Genomic DNA, 22,166 nt, shown 5'->3' on the forward strand with positions numbered 1-22,166 from the left:
TTGGAACCCCTGTCTTATCTCCCGTAAACGTCGGAATGACGCTTCCTAATGCCAGCATGCTTGCTCCGAGCGACGGCTGTGGAGTGGGAGCTCCCTCAGATAAAGACATTTTTTTTTTCAAGCCCTCCGGTGCCTCAAGCCTCTCAAATGGGTGTAAAAGTCCCACAATCAGTCCCGTGATTCCCTTTTGATTACAATTTTGAAGTCATGAATGTCGCAGCATTCAGAGGACATTTGCTTTTGAGACCCCACTTCTGACACCAGTGTGATGACCCCCATAATGCGCAGGTCCACACGGGACGGAGAGGCAAAGAGACACCGTATGGCTCAGTTTAAACAAACAGATATATTCAATAATTATACATGATTAAGATTCAGAGGCTGGGGCGTCCGAGCTTACGTGCCGACGACTTCAAGGGGGCGATGGAGTGGCTCCGGAGTTGGGCTCGAGCGGTTGCTGGTGGTAGCTGCACGCCGTCGGGTTTCGGCGCTGAAGGCCCTCTTGGCGAACGATGTCGTCCTGAGCGTCCTTCTTCCGTACTGCTTCTCGATTTTTATATCCTCTTCTCCACACTCCCTAGGGTGAGGACGCCCACGCCGGAGGGGAAGGAGGGGGGCTAGGGCTTTCACTTGGGCGCACAAACATACCGCCGCACTTATTGTCTCGCCCCCCTCACGTGTTGAGTCCGAGGGAAAGAATGTTGTCTTCGAGGTAGCGCATAGCGTCGGCTGTGGTAAGGCGCACTCTGGCCCGCTGACAGTTCCCGCGGGTCACCGGCCTCCATTCTCCATCCATCAACTGACACTCGCTCCTCAAGGTAAGGCGCGCTCTGGCCCGCTGACAGTTCCCTTGTCCTGGAATGTGCTCGGGAGAGCCGCCCCTGGAACCGCCACGCCAATTGGGGAGGATAAGCCCGTTTCCCCGCGGCGACGGCGGCGGGTCCCTTCGTTCTGGTCGTCACTCAAAGAGCATGGCTGGGTAATTGATGATGCCGCTGTCATCTGGGTCTCCGTCTACGCCGCGCCGTCGAACGCGGAACCTCGTAGCACACACAAGGAATGTACCTCGTAGCACACACAAGGAATGTACCTCGTAGCACACACAAGGAATGTCACAGCACTATCTCACATCATGGTGAAGGTCTTTCCTGGCTGTCGCAAACAACACCTCATAAAAGAGCGCACACTAACTCTTGGTCTCCAGATATTTGCACAAGGCATCAATTTTTTCAGATTTTAGCGCAGATAATGTACTGTCCGGAACATGCTGGGTTTCCCATCTTTAATGCGACCGCATGAGGTGGCAGACTTGCAAAAACCACCCGGATTCTTCGTAAGGACATTCTCTGATTGGTCAGTTGGGAGCTGATGTCATACGAGTCGCGTAAATCATTAGGAACCAGACAGCACTGTCAAACTTGAAATTCTGATGGACTCCAAAAATTTGCCACTGCTACACTGGCATAGAGCACCGTCAAGTTTGAAATTCCAAAGAGACACCAAAAATTTGGCTTTTCGGCGAAGCTAGGAAAATTTGATAGTTGACCAACCAACAGAATTTAGCACTGGAACATTTCAACTTTTCTGAGCTGGCCCACCTCCTAAAAATGTAACAGGTGGTCCACCGCCAAAATTTGGCAGTTGGACTAAAGCCATATTTTTTCATTTGGTCGGCCTCCAACGTTTCGCACTTGGCCCACTCCCAAAATTTGACTATAGGCCCTCTGACATAGATAAAGTGGTGCGAAAATTGGTGTGATGAGAACAGGAACGCAACCAAAATTTGGCACTTGGCTCGCCCCCAAAATTTGACTATAGGCCCTCTGACATAGATAAAGTTGGCATATTGGGTGAATTCGCAGTTTTGGTGCGAAAAGTGGCGGGATGTGAAAAGGAACGGAAGCTCCGGCTTCAGTCTTTTCTGGCCGGAAAACATGGGGTGTATTAAAATGTAGAAAAAATCATGTTTCAAGGGATTCTTGGCGGGAAACGATTTTATTAGTGCGCCGGTGGGGCGCCGACCGTCCGTCTTCCGGGAGCTGACGGATTAAGAGTCTGCATGTCGGTGTCTCTCTAAAGTGGTTGTTTTTGTTGGCGTGTACATAAAATACTGATGGCGAAGGGTATAAAATTTAATCGCAAGAACGATATAGAAATTACACCGTATACGGCCCTGAATAAGCGTGTCAAAATCAAGAAACCAACGCTTGTTATACGTGGGCTTTGTTTACCGTATTCTCTCATACCGGATCCACGACCTGCAGCAATGCTGAGTGTTCAACGTCAGGCAGACTTTCCTCAGCTCCTGTCCCGCCCACAGGGCCTCGGTCTGTAAGAGCCTCTTCCTTTCCCAACGCATTCAAACTCATAGAAAGCCATTGTCAATGTGGCGTCCTCCGATTTAAAACTCAAGTTTCACTTGCTCCACAGGGGAAACAAAATCTGCGATTCATTGCTCTCATAGACCCCGCCAGGCCTCCACAGATGTAGAGATGAAAAAACAAGGTGTAAAATATCAAGTTCCTTCATTCTTTCATATAATACATCCAATCCTTCGCTCGATTGCTCTCTCTCTCTCTCTCTCTCTCTCTCTCGAATTTCTTTGCGTGTTTCTCCGCGCGCAGTGGTGGCATGCAGTGTGCGATAAACGCCATCAATACTGGCACCCACCTCAACTTTGCCTGCGTTCTTCTCCGAGTAACGCACGCGATGCCACCGGCCAGCAGCCTCGGGCTGGGTGGCGTAGAAGTCGGTGCGGACACCGTCGTCTGCCTCTGCGGAGAAAACTACCTGGCTGCGGTCCGTGCCAAACTGGTGGTACCAGGCCGTGAAGCACAGCGGTCCTTGGGCCTTGTGCAAGAGCGTGGCCACGCGGGAGCCGTTGGAGGCAGCGGTGCCAGTTGTAGCGTAGGCGCATGAACCTTCCTCTGCATTTTTTTTAGGCGAAAGAAAATGGTCTTCAAATAGTCTGCTTTTAAATTCTACTGAGTTTACTGCAGTAGCGCCCACATGTTGAGTGAGTAAATTTTGAATTCTCGATTTATCCTTTTTCTGAATTCTTCTGCACAGATATTCTGACTGATATTGTGTCGACACTTTCATTCGTAGCTTCAGAAATAAAGCCCAAATAGACAACTGCGAGGATTTATATTAACACTTTTCATCTCTGCACACTGGTTCCGGTGCTGCTAAATGCGACGTGACTGAACGCGGCACTGTCTTAAGCGAAGTAATGGGTGCACAAAAAACAGGATCCCCAATGTGTCAACAACGTCGGCGTGTCAAGGTGCTGGTTTTCAACCTCGTAAGAAGTACTTCTGACCGATCGAGGGGAGAGGACTGACATTGGTGCATATGAGAAGCTATTCCCATCCGCTATTTAGACGCGTGAACTTTGGATCGCATCTCATGCGGCCCCTACACTTACCAGGCAGGCGCAGCACTTCCTGGGAGCCTCCTTAACCTCCTCGATACTAAGTCCAACAGTGTTAATTCAAATAGTACAGGTCGTCTTGAAAGACAGCTTGCGGCAATTTTTGCATCAATTACAATTTACACATATTTATTCACCGGCCGTAATAAACCTCACAATATACAACAGCTACCGCTTGACAGCTGCTGGCGCCCAGTCCACGTGCACGCAGAGCCCCGTCGTTGACACCGCTCTGGACAAAAGCGTATATACTTTGCTATCTGAGATGTCTCTAGAGAAATAAAGTTTCGGCTTTTAAGACGTTTTTTCTTGTCTTACCTAGCAATGACAATTTCAGAACCGACAAAATATCGCTGATGAAGCCACGGTTCTTTAAATAACAGCACACAGTTGATTTCACTCGCATTGGACACTCTTTCGCTTTCTAAAGTTTGGTAATTTTTAGCTGGGGCATGCTATAGACAAAGCGTCGGTTTTTAATCATTCTAGCATCAATGTTTTGTGCAGTTTTCTGTAGTTGTTATTATACAATCTTGTCCGGTATTTATGTGCTCGGTGTTCTTTTTTTTTGCGAATTACTCTAATTCCTTTTCAGATTAATGAACACCAAGCTACAAAAATTAAATAAAGCTGAGGAAGCTGCAAGGAATCAAGTTATAAAAATTAAAATCAATGAATAGATTATTTTGAGGAATAAGAACTTTCGTTGCGTCCACATTTATCCCTTGTATCCATGGTGGTACGCAAGATATGAAAGTTGCTGCCTTAGCATACTCACCTGTGTGTGTTGTGTGGTCTACAGTGGGACCGTTGCTCATTTCGGACACCTTGCGTACCTCGAAGCAAGCCCCTTGGCTGCAGTCGCTGGAGACCCACTGGTCGCAGTGGCCATTCTCGAATGTGCACGTATCTGGGAAAGTACACACAATAGAGTAATGCGTACTCTATTGAATTGCTGTTAGGGGTTCTGCCAAGCAGCAATAAAAAGAAAAACAAAATATTGACGGTGGTTTAGCTCTGGTTGTACCTGGAGTGACGCGATAGCTACAGCTGGCCAAGTGGAACTTGGTCACGTGACCAACCACGTGACAGCATGGCGGCGCCGCCACGGTGAAGGTTCTAAATGCTACCGTAATGTAGCTATCGCTACAAAAACAGATCGTTGATTTGCGTAGTTAGGCCAAATGCGAATTAGGTGTGCTAGCAGTTCGGTTTTCACTTCGGTTCCGGTGTTTAGATGCAGTGTTCACGGATGGTAGTTTTTGCGATTGTGATAATGGGTTAATGTCCTTGTGCTCGCAATTGGTGATTATCTTCATTCATAGATCCCTGGGAGTCTTCCTACCGCTCCTGCTGCAAGTCAAGCCATGCTCCACTGCCTTATATGTCAGCTGCTACCATGTGTCGGATATGGGTTGCTTGAGTTGGGTTGCGATCCAGGCTGCTCTTCCCAAGCAGCCTCATCCTCATTCCACGACTCGACTGGACTAAGCCGCCTGGAGAACCTGCTGGATGTGGTTCTCTTCACCCTCCAGGATGTCACAGGTCAGCGGTGCCTCCCACTACTCAAATGACGTGTTTGGCGTCTTTAGGTTTTCGGGTTTGCTCCCGCACCCCACGAAATGTGGGACAGTGTGGGTCGGCCGCTACACTAGAGGCGGGCGCACGGGTAATGTGTTGAGTACATTCTACTGTACTTATAAAGGTTTGGCAATGAATTTGCTTCAATTTTTCTGCACGTTGCCGCCTTTTCTCTGAACAGGTATTAATGGGGTAGGGGGAGGCTTTGGCTGTTATTGTTCGAGAGAGAGGTGTGTGTGTGTGTGTGTGTGTGTGTGTGTGTGTGTGTGTGTGTGTGTGTGTGTGTGTGTGTGTGTGTGTGTGTGTGTGTGTGTGTGTGTGTGTGTGTGTGTGTGTGTGTGTGTGTGTGTGTGTGTGTGTGTGTGTGTGTGTGTGTGTGTGTGTGTGTGCGTGTGTGTGTGTGTGCGTGTGTGTGTGTGTGTGTGTGTGCGTGTGCGTGTGCGTGTGCGTGTGCGTGCGTGTGTGTGTGTGTGTGTGTGTGTGTGTGTGTGTGTGTGTGTGTGTGTGTGTGTGTGTGTGTGTGTGTGTGTGTGTGTGTGTGTGTGTGTGTGTGTGTGTGTGTGTGTGCGCGTGCGCGTGCGCGCGCGCGTGTGTGCGTGTGTGTGTGTGTGCGCGCGCGTGTGTGCGTGTGTGTGTGTGTGTGTGTGTGTGTGTGTGTGTGTGTGTGTGTGTGTGTGTGTGTGTGTGTGTGTGTGTGTGTGTGTGTGTGTGTGTGTGTGTGTGTGTGTGTGTGTGTGTGTGTGTGTGTGTGTGTGTGTGTGTGTGTGTGTGTGTGTGTGTGTGTGTGTGTGTGTGTGTGTGTGTGTGTGTGTGTGTGTGTGTGTGTGTGTGTGTGTGTGTGTGTGTGTGTGTGTGTGTGTGTGTGTGTGTGTGTGTGTGTGTGTGTGTGTGTGTGTGTGTGTGTGTGTGTGTGTGTGTGTGTGTGTGTGTGTGTGTGTGTGTGTGTGTGTGTGTGTGTGTGTGTGTGGCTTTCTTTAGATGCCGAAAAAAGGACCTCGTAGGAAATACAACGGTACAATAAAATAGATTGGTTGTTTCTGAACCTGCTTACAACCTTACGTAACGCTCTTGACAGCGAATTGAATATTTGAAAATTTGCATAATTCATTTTAGTTGATTCCCTAATTAAGAGGAATATAAATGCATATTCTGAGGAGCGCCACATGATGGCAAACAATGTGTCATTGATTTCAGCGGGCTGCGGTTTACCATTTTTTTAAATCCTTGGATCAAGTTAAGTGAAACACCCCGTATAATAGTCCCACTTGCTTATTCACCCGAAAGGCGTACACTGATTTTATACTCTTTGGGTGTTGTTTAACAAGCTTTCATAAAAATCTTGTTTCATAAAAATATTCTTCTCTTGTTGCTGTTCACTCAAACACCAAAAGCAAACGACCCCACGATAAAATCCATCGAGAGGCAAAGTACGATGAACCTGATGAAGATAGCTTAGAAAACTCGCATTCCTACGTCTTCCCTGCAATAACACTATCGCTCATATTCCGCCATGAAATATCTTTTCATTGCCCTGATCAGTTAGAGCGATAAGGATTTCGCCAAAGATATTCGCACTACTGCCGCTGCCAGTGAATAGGGGACAATAGGACGCTGACTAATGCCAGGGTAATTGCATAGGTGTGAATGCGGTCGGCTCTGACTTCAGCAGAAACAGCACTAATGCACGCACGCCATAAACAATTTCAATTATTTTTGTTAACTTGAAAAATTCAGTAAAATTAATATATTGCCTATCTTGGTCTGCTTTGTCTCTTAATGTTTCCTGGCATCGACCTGCTATCGTGTTACATTTTGGCGTTCGTTTCGTACGGCTCATATATGTGGTGATTTCAAAGTGTAATGCCACTTTCTAAGAGCACGTGAAATGAGAACTGAATCCAGTCTGCGCAAAACATTTCGCACCCACAGTACGAGACCTGGCTCAGTTTAATCGATCCTGCGCACTGGGCACTTCTCGGTAAGAATGAAACAGTATGTTATACATTAAATGTGCTTTCGTTAAATTTTAAAGAAAATGTAATTAGAGTTTAAGAACCGCTTTTCTTGAAAATATAGAAAATATAGAAAGTTCAACGCATAAACTGCAAGTCATCCATTATGCATATTCTTTTTTATCGCGCACAATAACTGAATGGAACGGTCCACCATCAGACATTGCCACAGAATCTGACATAAGTAAATTCCAACATTTTATTCACTCATCTTTTAACTACTGAAAAGGCTTTTTTTTCGGCTGTACTTATTTCAGCGTACTCTTTTCCGACCTTGTCTTCCTTTTTTGTTAACTTTTGCTTCAGCGGACTTTTTCCGACGTTTTCTTTTTCTTGCGGTGTTGTGTCATTTACTCCTAAAATTTTCCAGCAATGTACATGTACATTATTTACACTCTTTTTTGGATGCCTATTTTTCATTAATATTTGTGATTCCTCTTTGTCTTATTCTAGTGCATTATTATAACATGTAGCCAATGCCTTGTACCCACTTCCCCCCCCCCTCATGTAATACCCTCGAATGAGGGCCTTTGGGGGTATTTCGAATAAATAAATAAATAAATTACTGAAAATTCCTTAAACCGAAGCAGCTTAAGGTCTCTATACTGTCGGCATATATTTGCGAATCCTTTCTTAAAGTTAAACAAGTACCGTCGCCACGAACAAATATTGCCGCAATGAGGTCAACGAAGCAAAGAAAATCGCGCCGTTCGTCTGGAGCAGGGCCATGTGTGGCGAACACGCATGGCGCATTTGTTATCGGCATGTTCGTAATCGCAGCGCCGAGCGTTGCTATTTTCAGCTCCGGTGGCAAGTCACAGTGCTAATCTTTTTTCCCCGCGACTTCCTGCAATAGGATTTTCAGTTTAACTTTCATTTGCCTCGCTTGCGCTCAACATATTTTCTCTCTTGGATCAGGCCGGTTGATGATAGAGTTTCATTTCTATTCCCACTGACGAAGCGTGATTCTGGCAAACACGCCGAGGCGGAATTTCTTAAAGCGCTGACCAACAGAGGTGGGAATTTCACCTCAAAAATCTGGACCTCACCTAAACCTCAAAAAGAATTTGCCGACCTCACTCAACCTCAACCTCACTTTTCCTGAGGCAACTGCTGACCTCACTCAACCTCACCTCAACCTCAAATTGTGAGGTTGAGGTCGGTGCTTGACCTCAGAAAAAAAAAACGAGAAACAAAAGCGATTAAGAAGTTCTTCAGTTAAAAACAATTCCGAGATTCCTGTCAGACAGGAAGATAAAATGATGGTATTTGTAATAAGGTGTGCACAGATACTATTATTGTGCACGCCATAGGAGAAGCGTATAATCTGGTATGAACCCTCAGAGAGTATATGGCCTTCGGGCAGGGGTGTCCCATACGTGGTTACCATCAGTAGGTCGGTGAGTACTTTATATGTGTCAATATTTGGTAGCCTGCTTCGTGTATACTTGTTCGTATTGGAAGCCTCTCGCTCATTCACGCACGAACCGGCAATACACCAACACAGACGTTCTACACCATCTACCAGAAATTGGGAGGAGGGGGGGGGGGGGGGGGGGGGAGATAGTCACGATACTTTTTTCAGGTTTGAGAATAGTTACCGAATATAAAGAAACTGGTCGTCGATATACTTTCCAATGTGATGATTATGCAGACACATATCAGTATATATTTCCATTTTCTAGCTCTATCCGGCATAGCGAAACTTCTCTTTTCAGTCCTCTGTATGTTGAAAACACTTAACTGCGACTGTCGCACACCAACAATGGCACGTTGTATTCATGTCTGTGTAGAAGCGAGCGGCTTCTTTTATTATTGCAAAAGCATTAGATGGTCACTTTCAAGGTTATATCCGGAAAAAGTTGTCGGAAAGAAACAGCGCCAAGCAACGTCACGAGCCGACGTGTCACGCGACGATGATGCTGCCATCAAGCACTTAATTAATACTAATTTATATAATTAGATGACACTAAGATTAATTAGTATGAATGTGCCGTCATACCAGGTCACATGACAACGATGTAATGTGCCATCAAACCTATTCACGTGACGACGCTGTAATATGACATCACACCAACTCACGTGACAATGATGTAATTTCTCGTCATACCAGACCGCCATCCACCCCCTTCCACCCCCACCTCAAGGTTCATATGGATCCGTCATTACTGCACATGCGCCCATGACGCATTACAAAGAGTGCTCACAACCCGGTCCACATTAACGACATTCAGATCGTCCAGCAGGTAAACCCGCCAGTTCTCATGTATGACATACTGCAAAGATCATGCAATGACACATGCCTTTGACTCTCGAGATGATGGCGATGATGATGCACCGTTATGAGCCCGGGGAAACCTTATATACCGCTCCCAAATTAAATGTTGTCAGAATATTGATTAAATATTTTACCTAACCCAGCAACCGAAGACAATATATATGCGGGAAAATAGGATTTCCTGAAGCTAATAATTAAGGATGATGATATTGATGTTACTGGAAGGTCAAGACCCTCCCCCGTTTCCGCCACTTCCATCCATGTGGCGATGGCAATGGTTTCGAAATACTGCGAATTCTCCGATGACTCGATGAACCCGCGGCATTTTGGAAGAAAGGGCTAGATTATGTCTTTGAACACTGTGCCAACTATTAAAAGCACATGGGTCAAAACAACTGGCCTTGAGTGGGCAGCGTGAACCTCTCTCTGCCAATAGCACCATGGCTCTCCGCTAAAATTTTCCCGAGGCGAAATCTTTTTCCGAGCCCCTCCCCACCGCGGGGGGAAAAAAACACCTAAGTACTCATATGTCTCAACCGAATTCTGGGTACCATTTCGTCAACCAGTCTGAGACAAGCTGATTTAATGTCAATCACTCGTTTTCTTTCAAAACTGAATTAATCAATGGTACGCCAGCATCCTCGATGTTTTCTACCCGCGAGCACCACGCGAGCATTCTGCGAAGCCGCTTAAGGTGAACGATGGGTCTCTGCAAAATAGTTGCACGAAAGATAACGCGTAGTGCCTGGTCATCTGCAAGGCAAGCCGCAAACCTAACTGATCTCATACGAGAAAAAAAAAGAGGTTGATTAAAAACATACAAACAAAAAATCGCACACTAAAAACAGAAGGGAAGAACAGTGTGCCCCATTAAACGTCATATTAGAAGTTTTGAAACAGCGACTCAGCAGCACAGCGCGAGCATGTAATCAGTTCCATTCACATATCTTCATTGAAAAAAACGAAAAAGGTCAGCTGCCGCATCACCATACATTCATTATAGTTTTGCATTTTTTCGCCACTGCAACACCGCTATGCTGGTGCATTCGCCTCGTGTTGTGGTGTTTCTGCATAATAAACGAATTTCTTAGAAGGAACAAGGACCCGCAGACCAAAAGAGAGGTTATTCGGAAGGATAAAATAGTTAAATTATATTTGAATCTGCTTGCATTACGGAACGGGAATATACAGAATTGGTATGAGATTCGAAAGGGGAAGGGGGGGGGGGGGGGGGAAGCGATCGAAAGCTTCGACGGTGTTATACAGGATTTTCTGGCTTCGTGTTTTTATAATCAAATCAGCAGGTGTCCTTGTTAGGAACCACATGAATCACATTCTCTCGCCTGTGCCGACTACTGCAGTTTCTGTTAAGCGAGCTTGTAATGTACAGCAGGATCCCCTTTATTCGACAGCATGGCAAGAGCCATGACGTCAGCGCCGACAACGAGCATGAACACGAAGCAATCTTGCTTGGGGCCATCCGCGCTGCGACGAATTTATTGCGTGCTTGTTGGACTGAACTTATTTGTTGGCAGCTTCAAACAAAGCTACCGTCAGTCAACGTTAGTTACGCGCTTAGCGCGCTCCCGGGAGTTCGAGCCGACCGGCAGGCAGCTACGGGTGCTACGCCAGCGGGACAAGGGGGAGGGAGAGTGGCGTGCGGTGACAGCAGCACTCCTTCCGGGAAGACCAGAGGCGTGCGTCTTCCTGTAGGATCGGGCTGCACGGATATTGCGGCGCAGCACCGGACGGAAACTGAGGGGGAATTGTGGCATCCGGTTGTCCAAACAGGGGAAACCGAACACCAAGCGTCATTGCATGAACACTGCGGTGATGTGCTGCAACACCGCTTCGGAAGCGGCACTCGTCGGAGTAAGGCGTGGTAACTGCAAAAAGTCCCGACCTCAAAACTTCGACCTCACTGAATGACGACTTCACTCAACTTCAAACTCACGCGTGAGGTTGAGGTCTGATTTGCTGACCTCACTCACAAAATTTCGAGCCATCGCCGACCTCACCTCAACCTCACCTCACGACGTGCGGTTGCGGTAATTTTGAGCTCTAGGTCGACCTCATGAGGTCGAAACATCATGAGGTTGCTTACCTCTGCCGGCAATCATTTAAAATATGACGTTTCGGCCCCGGCGGGGTCCTTGTTTGTTAGTGAACAAGGCCCCCGAAACGTCATTTTTTTAAACGATTGGCCGGCGCTTGAAGCACTTCCGCCGTGAACCTACCCGACCAAATGGGTTTCCATCGAACATCGAATCCTGGATTTCAAACACGCTTAGAGCGTTGGAAAACCTTCCGGTGGCAAACCTCTTTTCATAGACCCAAAGCGCAACAGCGAATGTGCAGCCTTTTCGTAAACGTCATTCAAGGTAGTTTCGTTCAGAACTTTGTCACGCGCCAAAGGCTGCAATTTACAAAAAGAATTTAGGTTTAAAAAGTAACGAATGCAGCATTGGAAAAAGGAGGTGGCCAATACGCCCCATTCAGTGACACACTTCCGTGGTTTCCCTCGCCGCTTGCGGGGATTTTTCATTACGAAGTTTATTGTAGCTCCATTGCTACCTCATACGCGAAGTTCTCTACACACGCCTGCACACAACTAAATACACCGGCAGACTCGCCCTTGTCACGTGGTCTCATGACCTCACACAATCTGTCAACCATACAGCGAATTTTAAGACAGGTGCCGGACACCACCGAGTTGTTTCTCCCCGATAGCATTCAATGTGACATCTTTAACGGTCGTTCCCTTTACCACGAGTTCTTTTAATGTCCAGCGTCCCGTCGACGTAGCGTAGTTGATTTGAGAGACCCTTGCTAGCTTTCTAATAAACCTACCCTCGTCAGCATGCGGAGTACAGCGACCGCCCTGCACATTGGCGCGCGGGATGGTCGTGCCTTATATGCAGGAGGGCCGCAACAGATTAGAATATTTTAAGCCTTTTGCGTTCATGAAGTGGTACCCTCGCCTCCTGAGTTTCCACATAGTCACTCTACTCGGGGACAGCTTTCAGTGGCTAAGTAATAGAAGCAAGAAGCCTCAGACGCTGGATTCCACAAGCGTGCTGTTCGCACGCGCGCACGATCCAAAGTCACGAGACGGTGAGCCAGCGGCGCGCGCTCGTAGCTTGCACTGCAGAGCCACCAGAAGCTGTCCCCTAGTATAGCAATGTCCTTTAAGCTTAAACTACCGCATGTTTTCAGTGTGACGACCTGCACTCTTGCGGGTGGCTCTTGCGGAGATGGCAGTCAGGTATTGCATGGAAATACCTGTTAGAAAGACTGGTATTATCCTGATGGCGATAGATGAGAGAGGTTTGTTTTATGCGATTCAATTTGATGTCGCTTCTTCATGGCTTCTACAGCATTCTAGAAGCTATGTACAACATAATTTTTTGGAGAGGTATGTGAGATGCCTTTGCATGCAATGGACGTAGTCAGGCTGATGATGATGAATTTCTTTGCAATAGATGCGGTAAAGAAAAACGCGCTGAAAAGAAAACAATCGACAGAGGTCTCCCTGATGGGAAAGTGAGTTTAAGTGTAGTGAGAAAAGAACTCCATCCTAAATTCAGATAACATGACGCTTTGGTACCTACTCGGTTCCACCATCAGGTGTGACAGCGGGCGAGTTGCAGCTTGGCTTTATAAGCTGTAGTACAGCCAACCACCGGGTCATTGAACGTAAAGTGTGATTGTAGGAATGAGTAATCGTTCCGGTAGGCGGCTAACAATCCTCCGCGTCCGTTGAATGAGCCACATAACGCAAGAGCCGCATGTGCAGGCGCTCTTCAGTCTCCAGCACAATGGTTCTGTAGAAATACATCAATCCTGCAGTCACGTTCTTCACTACGCTCGGCCACCGCGCTTCGGTCCCTGTCCATTTGTCTGTCACCAGCTTCGTGCTGCTTCATTCTTTCGCGCAAATTTTTTATTTAGCGAACCGAGCGCTCCGAGTAGGGGATTTTGTAAACCGCTTGGGCATTCTCTTTAAGGCATATTTTGGATGCGCACCCATGTAAGGCAGCAAACATTCCTTAGCCATGGTAAAGATCTCAGGGGTGGTCCAGATGGCTAAGCATGAAAAGGGTGCAACTTGTTGTCTTTAAGCAACACTTGCTGCGCGTTCTCAAGTTGCAGCAGGTGAAAATTATTCCAGATTATTCATTTTTTTCTACGCTGCTTTCAATACCTAACCGGGTGTGCTGTCCCTATTCAGAATGCATAATGAGGCGATCAGCGTTACAGTAAAAATTTTGTATCGAGCCTTTGTTCATTTCTCTTTTTGCTTCTCTTTCTTATTTCGAAATAAAGTTTCTCAAGAACAGCTGCAATCTTTTCATAGCCATCGTGGCCACATTGTTACAAAATTCCATGACGTCCAGAGCTCCGCCCACCTCAGACACACTCTGTATTCAACGTGCGGCGTGTGCGGCTGAAATAGACGCTCATCAACGAGTGTTGACTGCTCGCCGTGGGTATCGCCGCTTGCAGCTTTCCAACTCAGCTGGGTTATCAATGCTTTTCATGCTACCTCCACTCGGCGCCGCTACTGGTCGAGACAAACGCACACTACTGCGTGGTACTGCTGGGCACCAAAAATAAATCCCTCACTTTGTTTCTGTATAGCTCAACATACGTCATCTTGTCATTTATAATGTTTTGTAAACCATTTCCGGTCTCTTTTACTCTTCAGATGCATACCGGATCCTTGTCTCATGCTATATAAATGTATTGCAAGCCAAAAATATCAGCACTGACAGATGAATGAATCACTTCGTATTTTTATCATGCCAACAGGAGAATGAGAGCTGATAAAATGATCGCACGCTGTCTAAGAGGTCAGCGCTGATAACATTGTTCGTTTAAAAGAAACCACTCAGGACAAGAGATAAGGAAAAGAGGGAAATAAAAAGCGAATACAGATTTGCACTAAGGTATGTTTTTGGGCGAGTTGGTGAGTGAACGTTATGAAGGAACACAGCGCAAAGGAAACGGGACCGAATAGAACACACAGGGCAGAGTGTGTTTGTTCTTTTCTGTCCCGTTCCTTTAGCGCTGTGTTCCTTCATAAGGATGGACTTCACTCTCACTGGCTTGGAGAAAAGCAATCGAGAGCGCTAGTGTCCCGTTTTGTTTGTAGCTGCCGGAACGATGGTGTGCTTAAGACACCCAATCAGTATTTGATCACTATTTCTGGCAGAAATGGATAGTGCCTGCCAACTGGCTAACAACTTTGTTCATTTTTTTTTATTTGTCAAATATGCAGGCCCCAAAGCCTGCGTCATTTCTTCCTTTGATTCCTAAGACAACAAGCGTATATCGCATTCTCCTTCTAGTCGCACAACCTTATATCCCACTGAGACGTGCCTCCAGCCACGGGTCACGACGCAGAGCTTTAAAAAATTTTCATCTTCTCTTGTTTAATTGCATGGGCGTGGCACGGTTTATTTTATTCTTGGCTAGAAACACTGTGCTTATGTATCCTAGAGAGACTGCGCATACTTTCAGTCGCTTTTGTTTGGTTTACAAGGTTTAACGTCTCAAAGTAGCTCAGGCTACGAGGGACGATGTAGTAGAGGACTCCACATAATTTCGGCCGCATGGAGTTTTTTTTAACGCGCAAATACATCGCCCTGCACGCGCTTCTAACACTTCGCCTGCATCCTAATACGACCGCCTCGGCTGGGCTAGATACCGCGTGTTACAGGTCAGCAGCAGAACACCATTACCACTGAGCTACCCTGGTGACTCATCATTTAACTTAGGCGTCCTCTTACGTGAGAAACTGAAGTAGTTTGTGCAGGGGTCGATAAGCACTGTATAGTGAGTGCAAACTGTTTTGCTTTATTAGAGTATTTATAGTTCGCTCTTCATTGCTTGCTAGAATTTTCACAGAACACGCTCCCACCAGATATATGCGTTACATTGGCTTCTTTATTTCATCACGCACCATTAAATTCAGTATAAATCTGTGCATATTTGCGACTCAGATGCATTGTGTTCGATCAGTGTCGCTTGTCGCCTTTTCCATGTATGGCCTAATTTTTGTGTTCTGGTCATGTTCTTCGTCAATAAGCGTTGTTCTCTACTGCAACGGCACTAGCGCATGCCTCTGCCTGAAGCTGGTCAAATGAACGCCTTCTAATTCGAGGAATAGGCAGCTTTGTTTTTGTAAGACTGGAATAACAACATTCAAGCATATGTGTTCGCCCTGTCCTTTATGATTCAAAAGATTGCATGACTTGCATTTCCTGCCGGCTTCTTTCTTTTTTGAGAAATTGGTACGAAACAGGCAGGCTAAATAGCACTATATCCTGTCAGAGCATGCTTAGCACTTGTATAGCAAACGAGGGGCTTTAAACTTACTTACACAGGCATGACATTTCCCGCTTTCGAAAACTCATTTAAAAACTGTCATTTTTTCCAAACCCGACAAAGCTGAACAGTCCTACCTCTCGTGTATTGTTTAGTTGAAACGAAAATGGGAGAAAAGCACATCTCGCCAGGTAATCAAAAGCTCAACAGCGTGTGTGCGTGCCTGTGTGCGCGCAACCATAATCGAATTGCGGTGGACAAAGTTCTCTGCAGCACTTAAGGATTGATAACGAAAGGGGTTCTAAAAAACTCGCTTTCTTTCTTTATAAAGCAAAAGCAATGCAACCCCACTTAAATTGTATAAAATCTGGTTCATATTTACGTGGCTTGATCTAGCATACTCATGGTTACAATCCTGGTTTCGTTTTTGACTTTTGTGGGTGTGTGCCTTCAATTGAATATGAATATATTAGAAATAATTCATAAAGACGCTGGAGCAGTTACCTGAAGGCACACGTGACGAGCGCAAGCGCTCGTCGTGCGTACCTTCAAGTCTTTCGTCCCCGTTTATGAAATGCGGCCATTGCAAGAGCGGCCTTGAAGACGATGATAACTATTTACTAAACAAAAAAATGCTCTTGAGCAAATTTCGTGGGTAAAAACTCAAAAGGCGCATCAGATCCGGAAGATTCAAAGCTGTAAACTTTTATTCGCCTCTTGGAGTGAAAATAAAACTGGAAACAAAGTAGAATAGCATTAACAAATCAGAAAAGCAAGCTGCCAGGCTAGTTCGTGATGCATGTTGTTTACTAGGAAGAGCAAAAAACGGACGAGTAACGGAGTAAGGGACAGCGCTTTTGAACTTGTTTTTGTGTCCCCTACTCCATCCATCGTCTGTTTTTTTTGTTTTTTGCGCTTCCTAGTAAATAACATTAACAAAGCTCCACATCTCGATTGATATCGAGGCTGGCAAGGGCAGCCGTTAGCTCGGGAAGATGTAGTCTGAGGGCATTTATTTTTCGTTGTCTATAAAAGCTACTCGGATCCCTGAGCTCTATGGGAAACGCAGAAGTCACGATGGCATAACTGCCGCATGTGACAGCACATACTCTAGGATACTATTCGCAAAGTCTATTTCTGATCAGTGGCATGGATTATGTGATAAGGATTGGTGGTTTTTATTACAGCATGATACGAACTGACATTTTCGCATGCAGATTCCGCAGTCCTTCGCTTAAAGGGTGTGATCACAGGAAATCACATGCAGTCAGGTCACTTAGCCTCAAGTTCCTTCTCAGTAGAGAAAGCGGGTACTCCACAGGAATGGTCAGACTAACAGAATCCTTGAAGTAAAAAAATTCTCTTTGCACTGTATAGGCAGCAACATCACTAACTCAAGTCCTTAACTTAAAACTTCAGGCTCATCTGTAGGTAAAACAAAGTAGCAAGAAGAATACTTTCACGGCGATCAAATAACCACCCTAGACATGGTAATCAGATAAGAATATGAAGGGTGACTATAGTCTACGGGAGCCACCTGAGCGAGCCACGACGCCCAGTACGTAAAAATTGGGTGGGAGAGTGGAGACTGGGGATATTTTTGTGCCACATGTGCTCAGAATTAAGCTTGGATAGCCCATTTTTCACGATAATTTAAAAGCACGTATTTCTGCCGGACGGATTAGGTTTAAAAGCTGTCACAGAACGACGGCATCTTTAGGAATTTCTAATGGTCGTTTTAGTTAAGACGTATGCTCGCACACTACGACTTGGACAGTAAGTATCGATTTCCGCCCTCTAATGCTGCACACAGTAAGCTCGGCAAAACATACAAATTTGACAATAAGAATAAATGTGCGGGAAGATATATTTCTTGATTGCGCGTTTTCTCGTGATGCCAGTATCTCAACTCACTTGAAAATATATGCGGCTTAACTCTGCTCAGCGCGGGAAACCAACCAATTTCAGAGTGATGCTCGTAAGAAATTCATTCACCCATAAATGTTAAACATTTGCCTTTTTTTAGCTATTCTATGACATGCTAGCATATCATAGGGTAGCTAACAAATCCCTTTTTAACTGCATAAAGAGAAGAAAAGCGGATATGCATTGCTTAGAGAAGAAAAATCTTTCATACCAACGTCTGAGAGACGCTTGCAAAAATTTCCGACAATATGTAATACATTCTGTTAGTAAATAACAAAATAAATTGTCCAGAATATATGTTTTACGTGTCTGTATGTCAGGTACTGCTACCGAAAGTTCCTTTCTTTATTTTTATTTATTATTTATTTATTTATTTATCAATTTATTTATTTATTTATCAATTTGTTTATTGTTTATTTATTTATTTATTTATTATTTCTTTCTTTATTTATTTATTTATTTATTTATTTATTTATTTATTTATTTATTCATTCATTGATTTATTTACACAATACTACGGGCCACGGTGTACCCAAGCAGGAGTGGCATACAAATATTAAAACAACGCAATGACAGTAGCGGACGCAAAAAACAACATTAACAGAGCACAGAATACGAACCAGGTCTACTAGCTGTGACAATAAAGCAAGGAAAGCAATTAATCGTCCAAGTAATGCAAGAGCCCACTAAACAAAGAACAGATTACGTGTAGCAATGAACCATTAATAAAGTTTAACGAGATATGCAAACAATAATGGAATGACAAATTGGGTAAGAATATTTCACTAGATATCAGTGATGTCCACAATTCATTTGTTGTATAGAATCAATACTGATTAGTAGCTTCTCGGGTAAGTTGATCCAATCCGCAATAGTGCGCGGTAAAAAAGATTGTTTGCAACCGTTAGTCCCGCAGTTGCTGAGAGAAAGTCAGCGTGACGATGCCGTGCTCGACGTGTTGCTGCCAGTGGCGTTACACAAATGTGGCGAGTGAGGGAAAAGGGAGTATTTTTAAGGACAAAGAGAATTTTAGTGTCTGGCTTTTAAGGGGTTACAGTACTGTTGTTGCCGCAGTTGTAGTGCTTTTCGTGCTAAACTTTCCGATTAAAAAAAAAACAGATATGCTGGCGTGAAGCCCTTTGGTGTGCAACAGAGTGCCGAGCCGAGGTCGATTCCGGACCATCTTGGAGAAAGCTCGGTCCGCTCAGTGCTGGTATCACGGAATTGTAAACAACATGCCCGCTACCATCAGAGGAGCTCAGAACGTAGTGAATCTGCTTTACAACGCCGAAAACGAAGGTTACGGACGGGCACCCGCCGATAGTCCTGGCTAGGCCCGCGGAGCACTGGTCTCTTTCAGAACAAAAATCTGATGAATCGATGTTATCCTTGCGTACAAAGCTGTCGCTTGCATCTACTAAGTATAGTGCCGATGTCCCGGAGTCGCGACAACACCACCGGCGCTGATCATTGTCGGCGCTAGACGAAAAATCCACCTTGAATGCCATGCTCGCGGTGATCACTCCACATAGACAGGTTTCGCTGGAAATTTTAAGTGCTCCCTCATGCAACTACCGAAAAAACCGTGTCTGAATGTGTAGTATAGGTTTTTGCAACGTAGTGGATAAGGTTAATTCAGTCTTAAAGGAACGCTGAGTACGAACAGAAGTTGGGATGTATTGAGAAGATCCCATGATCTAATCTTCTAATCAATCAAGAGGCCATTTTTACCGGACAGTTGGCTTTTATGAGCTCTGAAATGCTAGAAAACGGAATGCAGGTGTTTCCATCACCGACCGGTTCCGCAATTTATAATGCGTGGGTCGGCTGACTATCAAACGCGAAACCGAGAGGCCACAATTTTTTGCGTTATTTTTTACTAAAAAGAAATAACACAACTAAGTAGTTCGCAATATCTATTTACAAAAACGGCGGTGAGTTCTCTAACCATGAGACACTTACCTGCTGAGGCAGTCGAGGTCACCGCCCAGAGGAGGAGAAAAGCGCTGATCAACGTTCGTATGCAGAGCGACATCTTTGCCGCACTTTGCGTGGCTCACAACGCCTGATGCATACAGACTCGCCGGCTTCTCGTCACCAGCTGCCCAACACGTGGATGGTATGCCGGGCGCCTGACGCAGGACGGTAGATATACAACGTGTCAGCCCTGGCGTCCGCTGCTTACCCCTCACTGATAAGCAAAGCGTGATGGCGTATCTGTCGCATCTTTAGTTCAAACACGGGCATCATGATGAAGTCAGTGCCAATAGGGAGCGGCACTTGATAATGTCGTTTGTGTGAAACAATGGCATTCGCTGGTCTCCTGGAACTGTACCACATATTTGTCTGGGCAGCTAAATTATTCCCCTGTTTTGATAACGATAAAGAGATAGGGCTCATGGGACTGCAGACGACGCCGCCGGAGACTATTTGTTAGTGATTAATGTAATTTTCCTTCTCTCAATGTAATTGCACCGCCTCTTATCGCAACAATGTGATTGCTCAGCAGGATGTCTGGCCATGACCGGAAGGAGCATATCGTGCGTTTATTGCATGCGAAGTCCGTGCTTTAACAGAAGCAGGGATTTCTGCCCATTGGTAAGCGCATCTTTATTTCACCATAGATAGTTTCTGTCCCAAATCTAATGCAGGCGTGCAATGTCAGGTGCGCATAATTTGGTTCGTTCGCGCTCTGTAACCACCAAAACTTATCGACTTTCTCGATATTGAGGCTAAGCTTGTAAGCACTTTTCACAATAAAAGCAATAACAAATATAAGGCAGACATCGAGAATACCGGTGTTCATCTGGTTTAGCGAAAAGGGTGCAATTTTTATTTTCAGTGGGCGCATATTTTTTTTTTTCCTTTACACGTTCCGTGTAGAGAAAGTAACAAATATGCCAGGCGCATACATAGCCGCAACTCGCGTTCAGTTAAGCCGCAACGTTGACATGGAACCCAAGACATTACGCGGCTTGGAGGTAGGGGAAGCTGCATTCGCTCTTTCTGACAATCCTGAAGTCTCTTTGACAGCAATTCCAAAACAAACCTTACGCCAGCCTGTCTCTCACCTAGTCGAATCTGTTCCTAAAGTTCCCAAGAATAGCATTTCATCGCTGCTTCCTATGGACACTGAAGTGCAGAGAGTCAAACTCCGCGATTTTTTTTTCTCAAGTTAAGTAACGAGGCCGATGACGCCCTCAGAAAGGTTTTATGCATTGATGATTATTGGGAATGGTGTAAGATGTTCGTTAGTTTCTGGAATTGCATCTGGTGATCCGAGTTTTTACACAATACTGGCATAGTCATCCTATATGTTTATATAGCGAACTGCCACCTTCAGCTGTAGATGCAAACAAATATTTCCAAACGGTCGCGCATGCTCCACCAGGTACACTCATTCGTTCTGCGAAGAAAAAAGCGGTGAAGTAATTTTTTTCGAGCAAAAGGAAATGCGCTCGGGGCTTTTGTAGGGGTCACTTTATGGCAAGCGCGCCTAAGTGTGTTCTCGACACTCCCCTATTTCTAATTGAAAATTCATGGCAGTTTGGCGCACTGTTGAAAGTAATTTTCATTAATATTTTTGCCAAAAACAAAAATTGTCCGCTCATGTGACAGCGCCTTGAGTTTTCCAGACGAGTGCAAAAATAGTTCACATGAATAACATCAAAAATTTGTTCCTTTATTTCGCTTAAAATATTTTGAACAATACAAAAGCACTGCACTTTTTATTAGACGAGAAAAAACTGCCAGTAGGAAAGTTTTGGATTTTTTTTTAGTTCTGCCCGAAAGGTGTCATTTTACAATTTTTTTCGGAAAAACATAAGCGACCTTCGTGAGCAGTATCAAACGCTTCTTAGGCTGTCAAGACGTATTGCATGGCGAGAAAGTTAGATTTTGAATGGAATAGAATCAGTTAAGGAAAGAAAATTTTAAGTTGCAAAGAGTGCGCTTTTTCGTGTATTAAGCTTAAAAGCTATAATGAACTAGTGCTAGTGAAAAATAGAAAATGTCAGGCATTGCATAGCTAATATGATAGTAATCACGCTCAGTGATTTTTTCTGAGCCCTTCTTCTTCTAAGCGAGAACAAAAATATTTAAAGTTGCAAGCCTTCACCGCTAGTGACGGTTGTTCGATAATGGCACTCCATTGCACAAATTGGCATCGGTGCTGCGGAAAATCATCTGTGATGTACTCACACGTTCAAACTTTCATTCTCCCGTGCCCTGATCGTAGCCGGCGTCAGTTCTTCTCACGCGCAACGTTTACAGGGGCAGTGGCGCACGGTGTCTCGATACTCGGGCATCCGGAGTAGCGTATATACTTGCGCATCGACCCACCGGAAGTCCCGCTCTGCCTTCTTTTGTGCACTTCCTACTCTCGCCAGGAGCCGACACATTTCGTCAGCTTCCGAAATACGTAAGAGAAGTTACTCAGCCTTATCGAACAGATGCAATACGGCCCACATCCCGTAGACCGAATACGGCATTTTGCTGTGCTGGTGTAGCATCCAGCGCAATCAGGTGCGTTTTTACATCAGAGACTTGGCGGAGAATCTTGGAATTGGCCTTGCGTTTCCCGGTATGGTATGATAATTTGACAAAG

At 45.3% G+C, this 22,166-nt stretch overlaps 1 protein-coding gene across 1 annotated transcript in view; it reads right to left on the reverse strand.

Annotated features, from left to right (window-relative positions):
• Nucleotides 1-21,808, reverse strand: part of LOC144128189 (MAM and LDL-receptor class A domain-containing protein 1-like) — a 197,039-nt gene extending 175,231 nt beyond the window's left edge. Inside the window, exons 1-4 of the mRNA XM_077661338.1 lie at nucleotides 21,761-21,808; nucleotides 19,523-19,692; nucleotides 4,212-4,343; nucleotides 2,671-2,927 (exon numbers count right to left, since the gene is read on the reverse strand). Of these exons, the coding sequence (XP_077517464.1) occupies nucleotides 2,671-2,927; nucleotides 4,212-4,343; nucleotides 19,523-19,595 (462 nt within the window). The 5' untranslated portion in view covers nucleotides 19,596-19,692; nucleotides 21,761-21,808. The remainder of the gene's footprint in view (nucleotides 1-2,670; nucleotides 2,928-4,211; nucleotides 4,344-19,522; nucleotides 19,693-21,760) is intronic.
• Between the last annotated feature and the right edge of the window lie 358 nt (nucleotides 21,809-22,166).

Source organism: Amblyomma americanum, chromosome 4, assembly GCF_052857255.1.
Source record: "Amblyomma americanum isolate KBUSLIRL-KWMA chromosome 4, ASM5285725v1, whole genome shotgun sequence".
Lineage (NCBI taxonomy): Eukaryota > Metazoa > Arthropoda > Arachnida > Ixodida > Ixodidae > Amblyomma > Amblyomma americanum.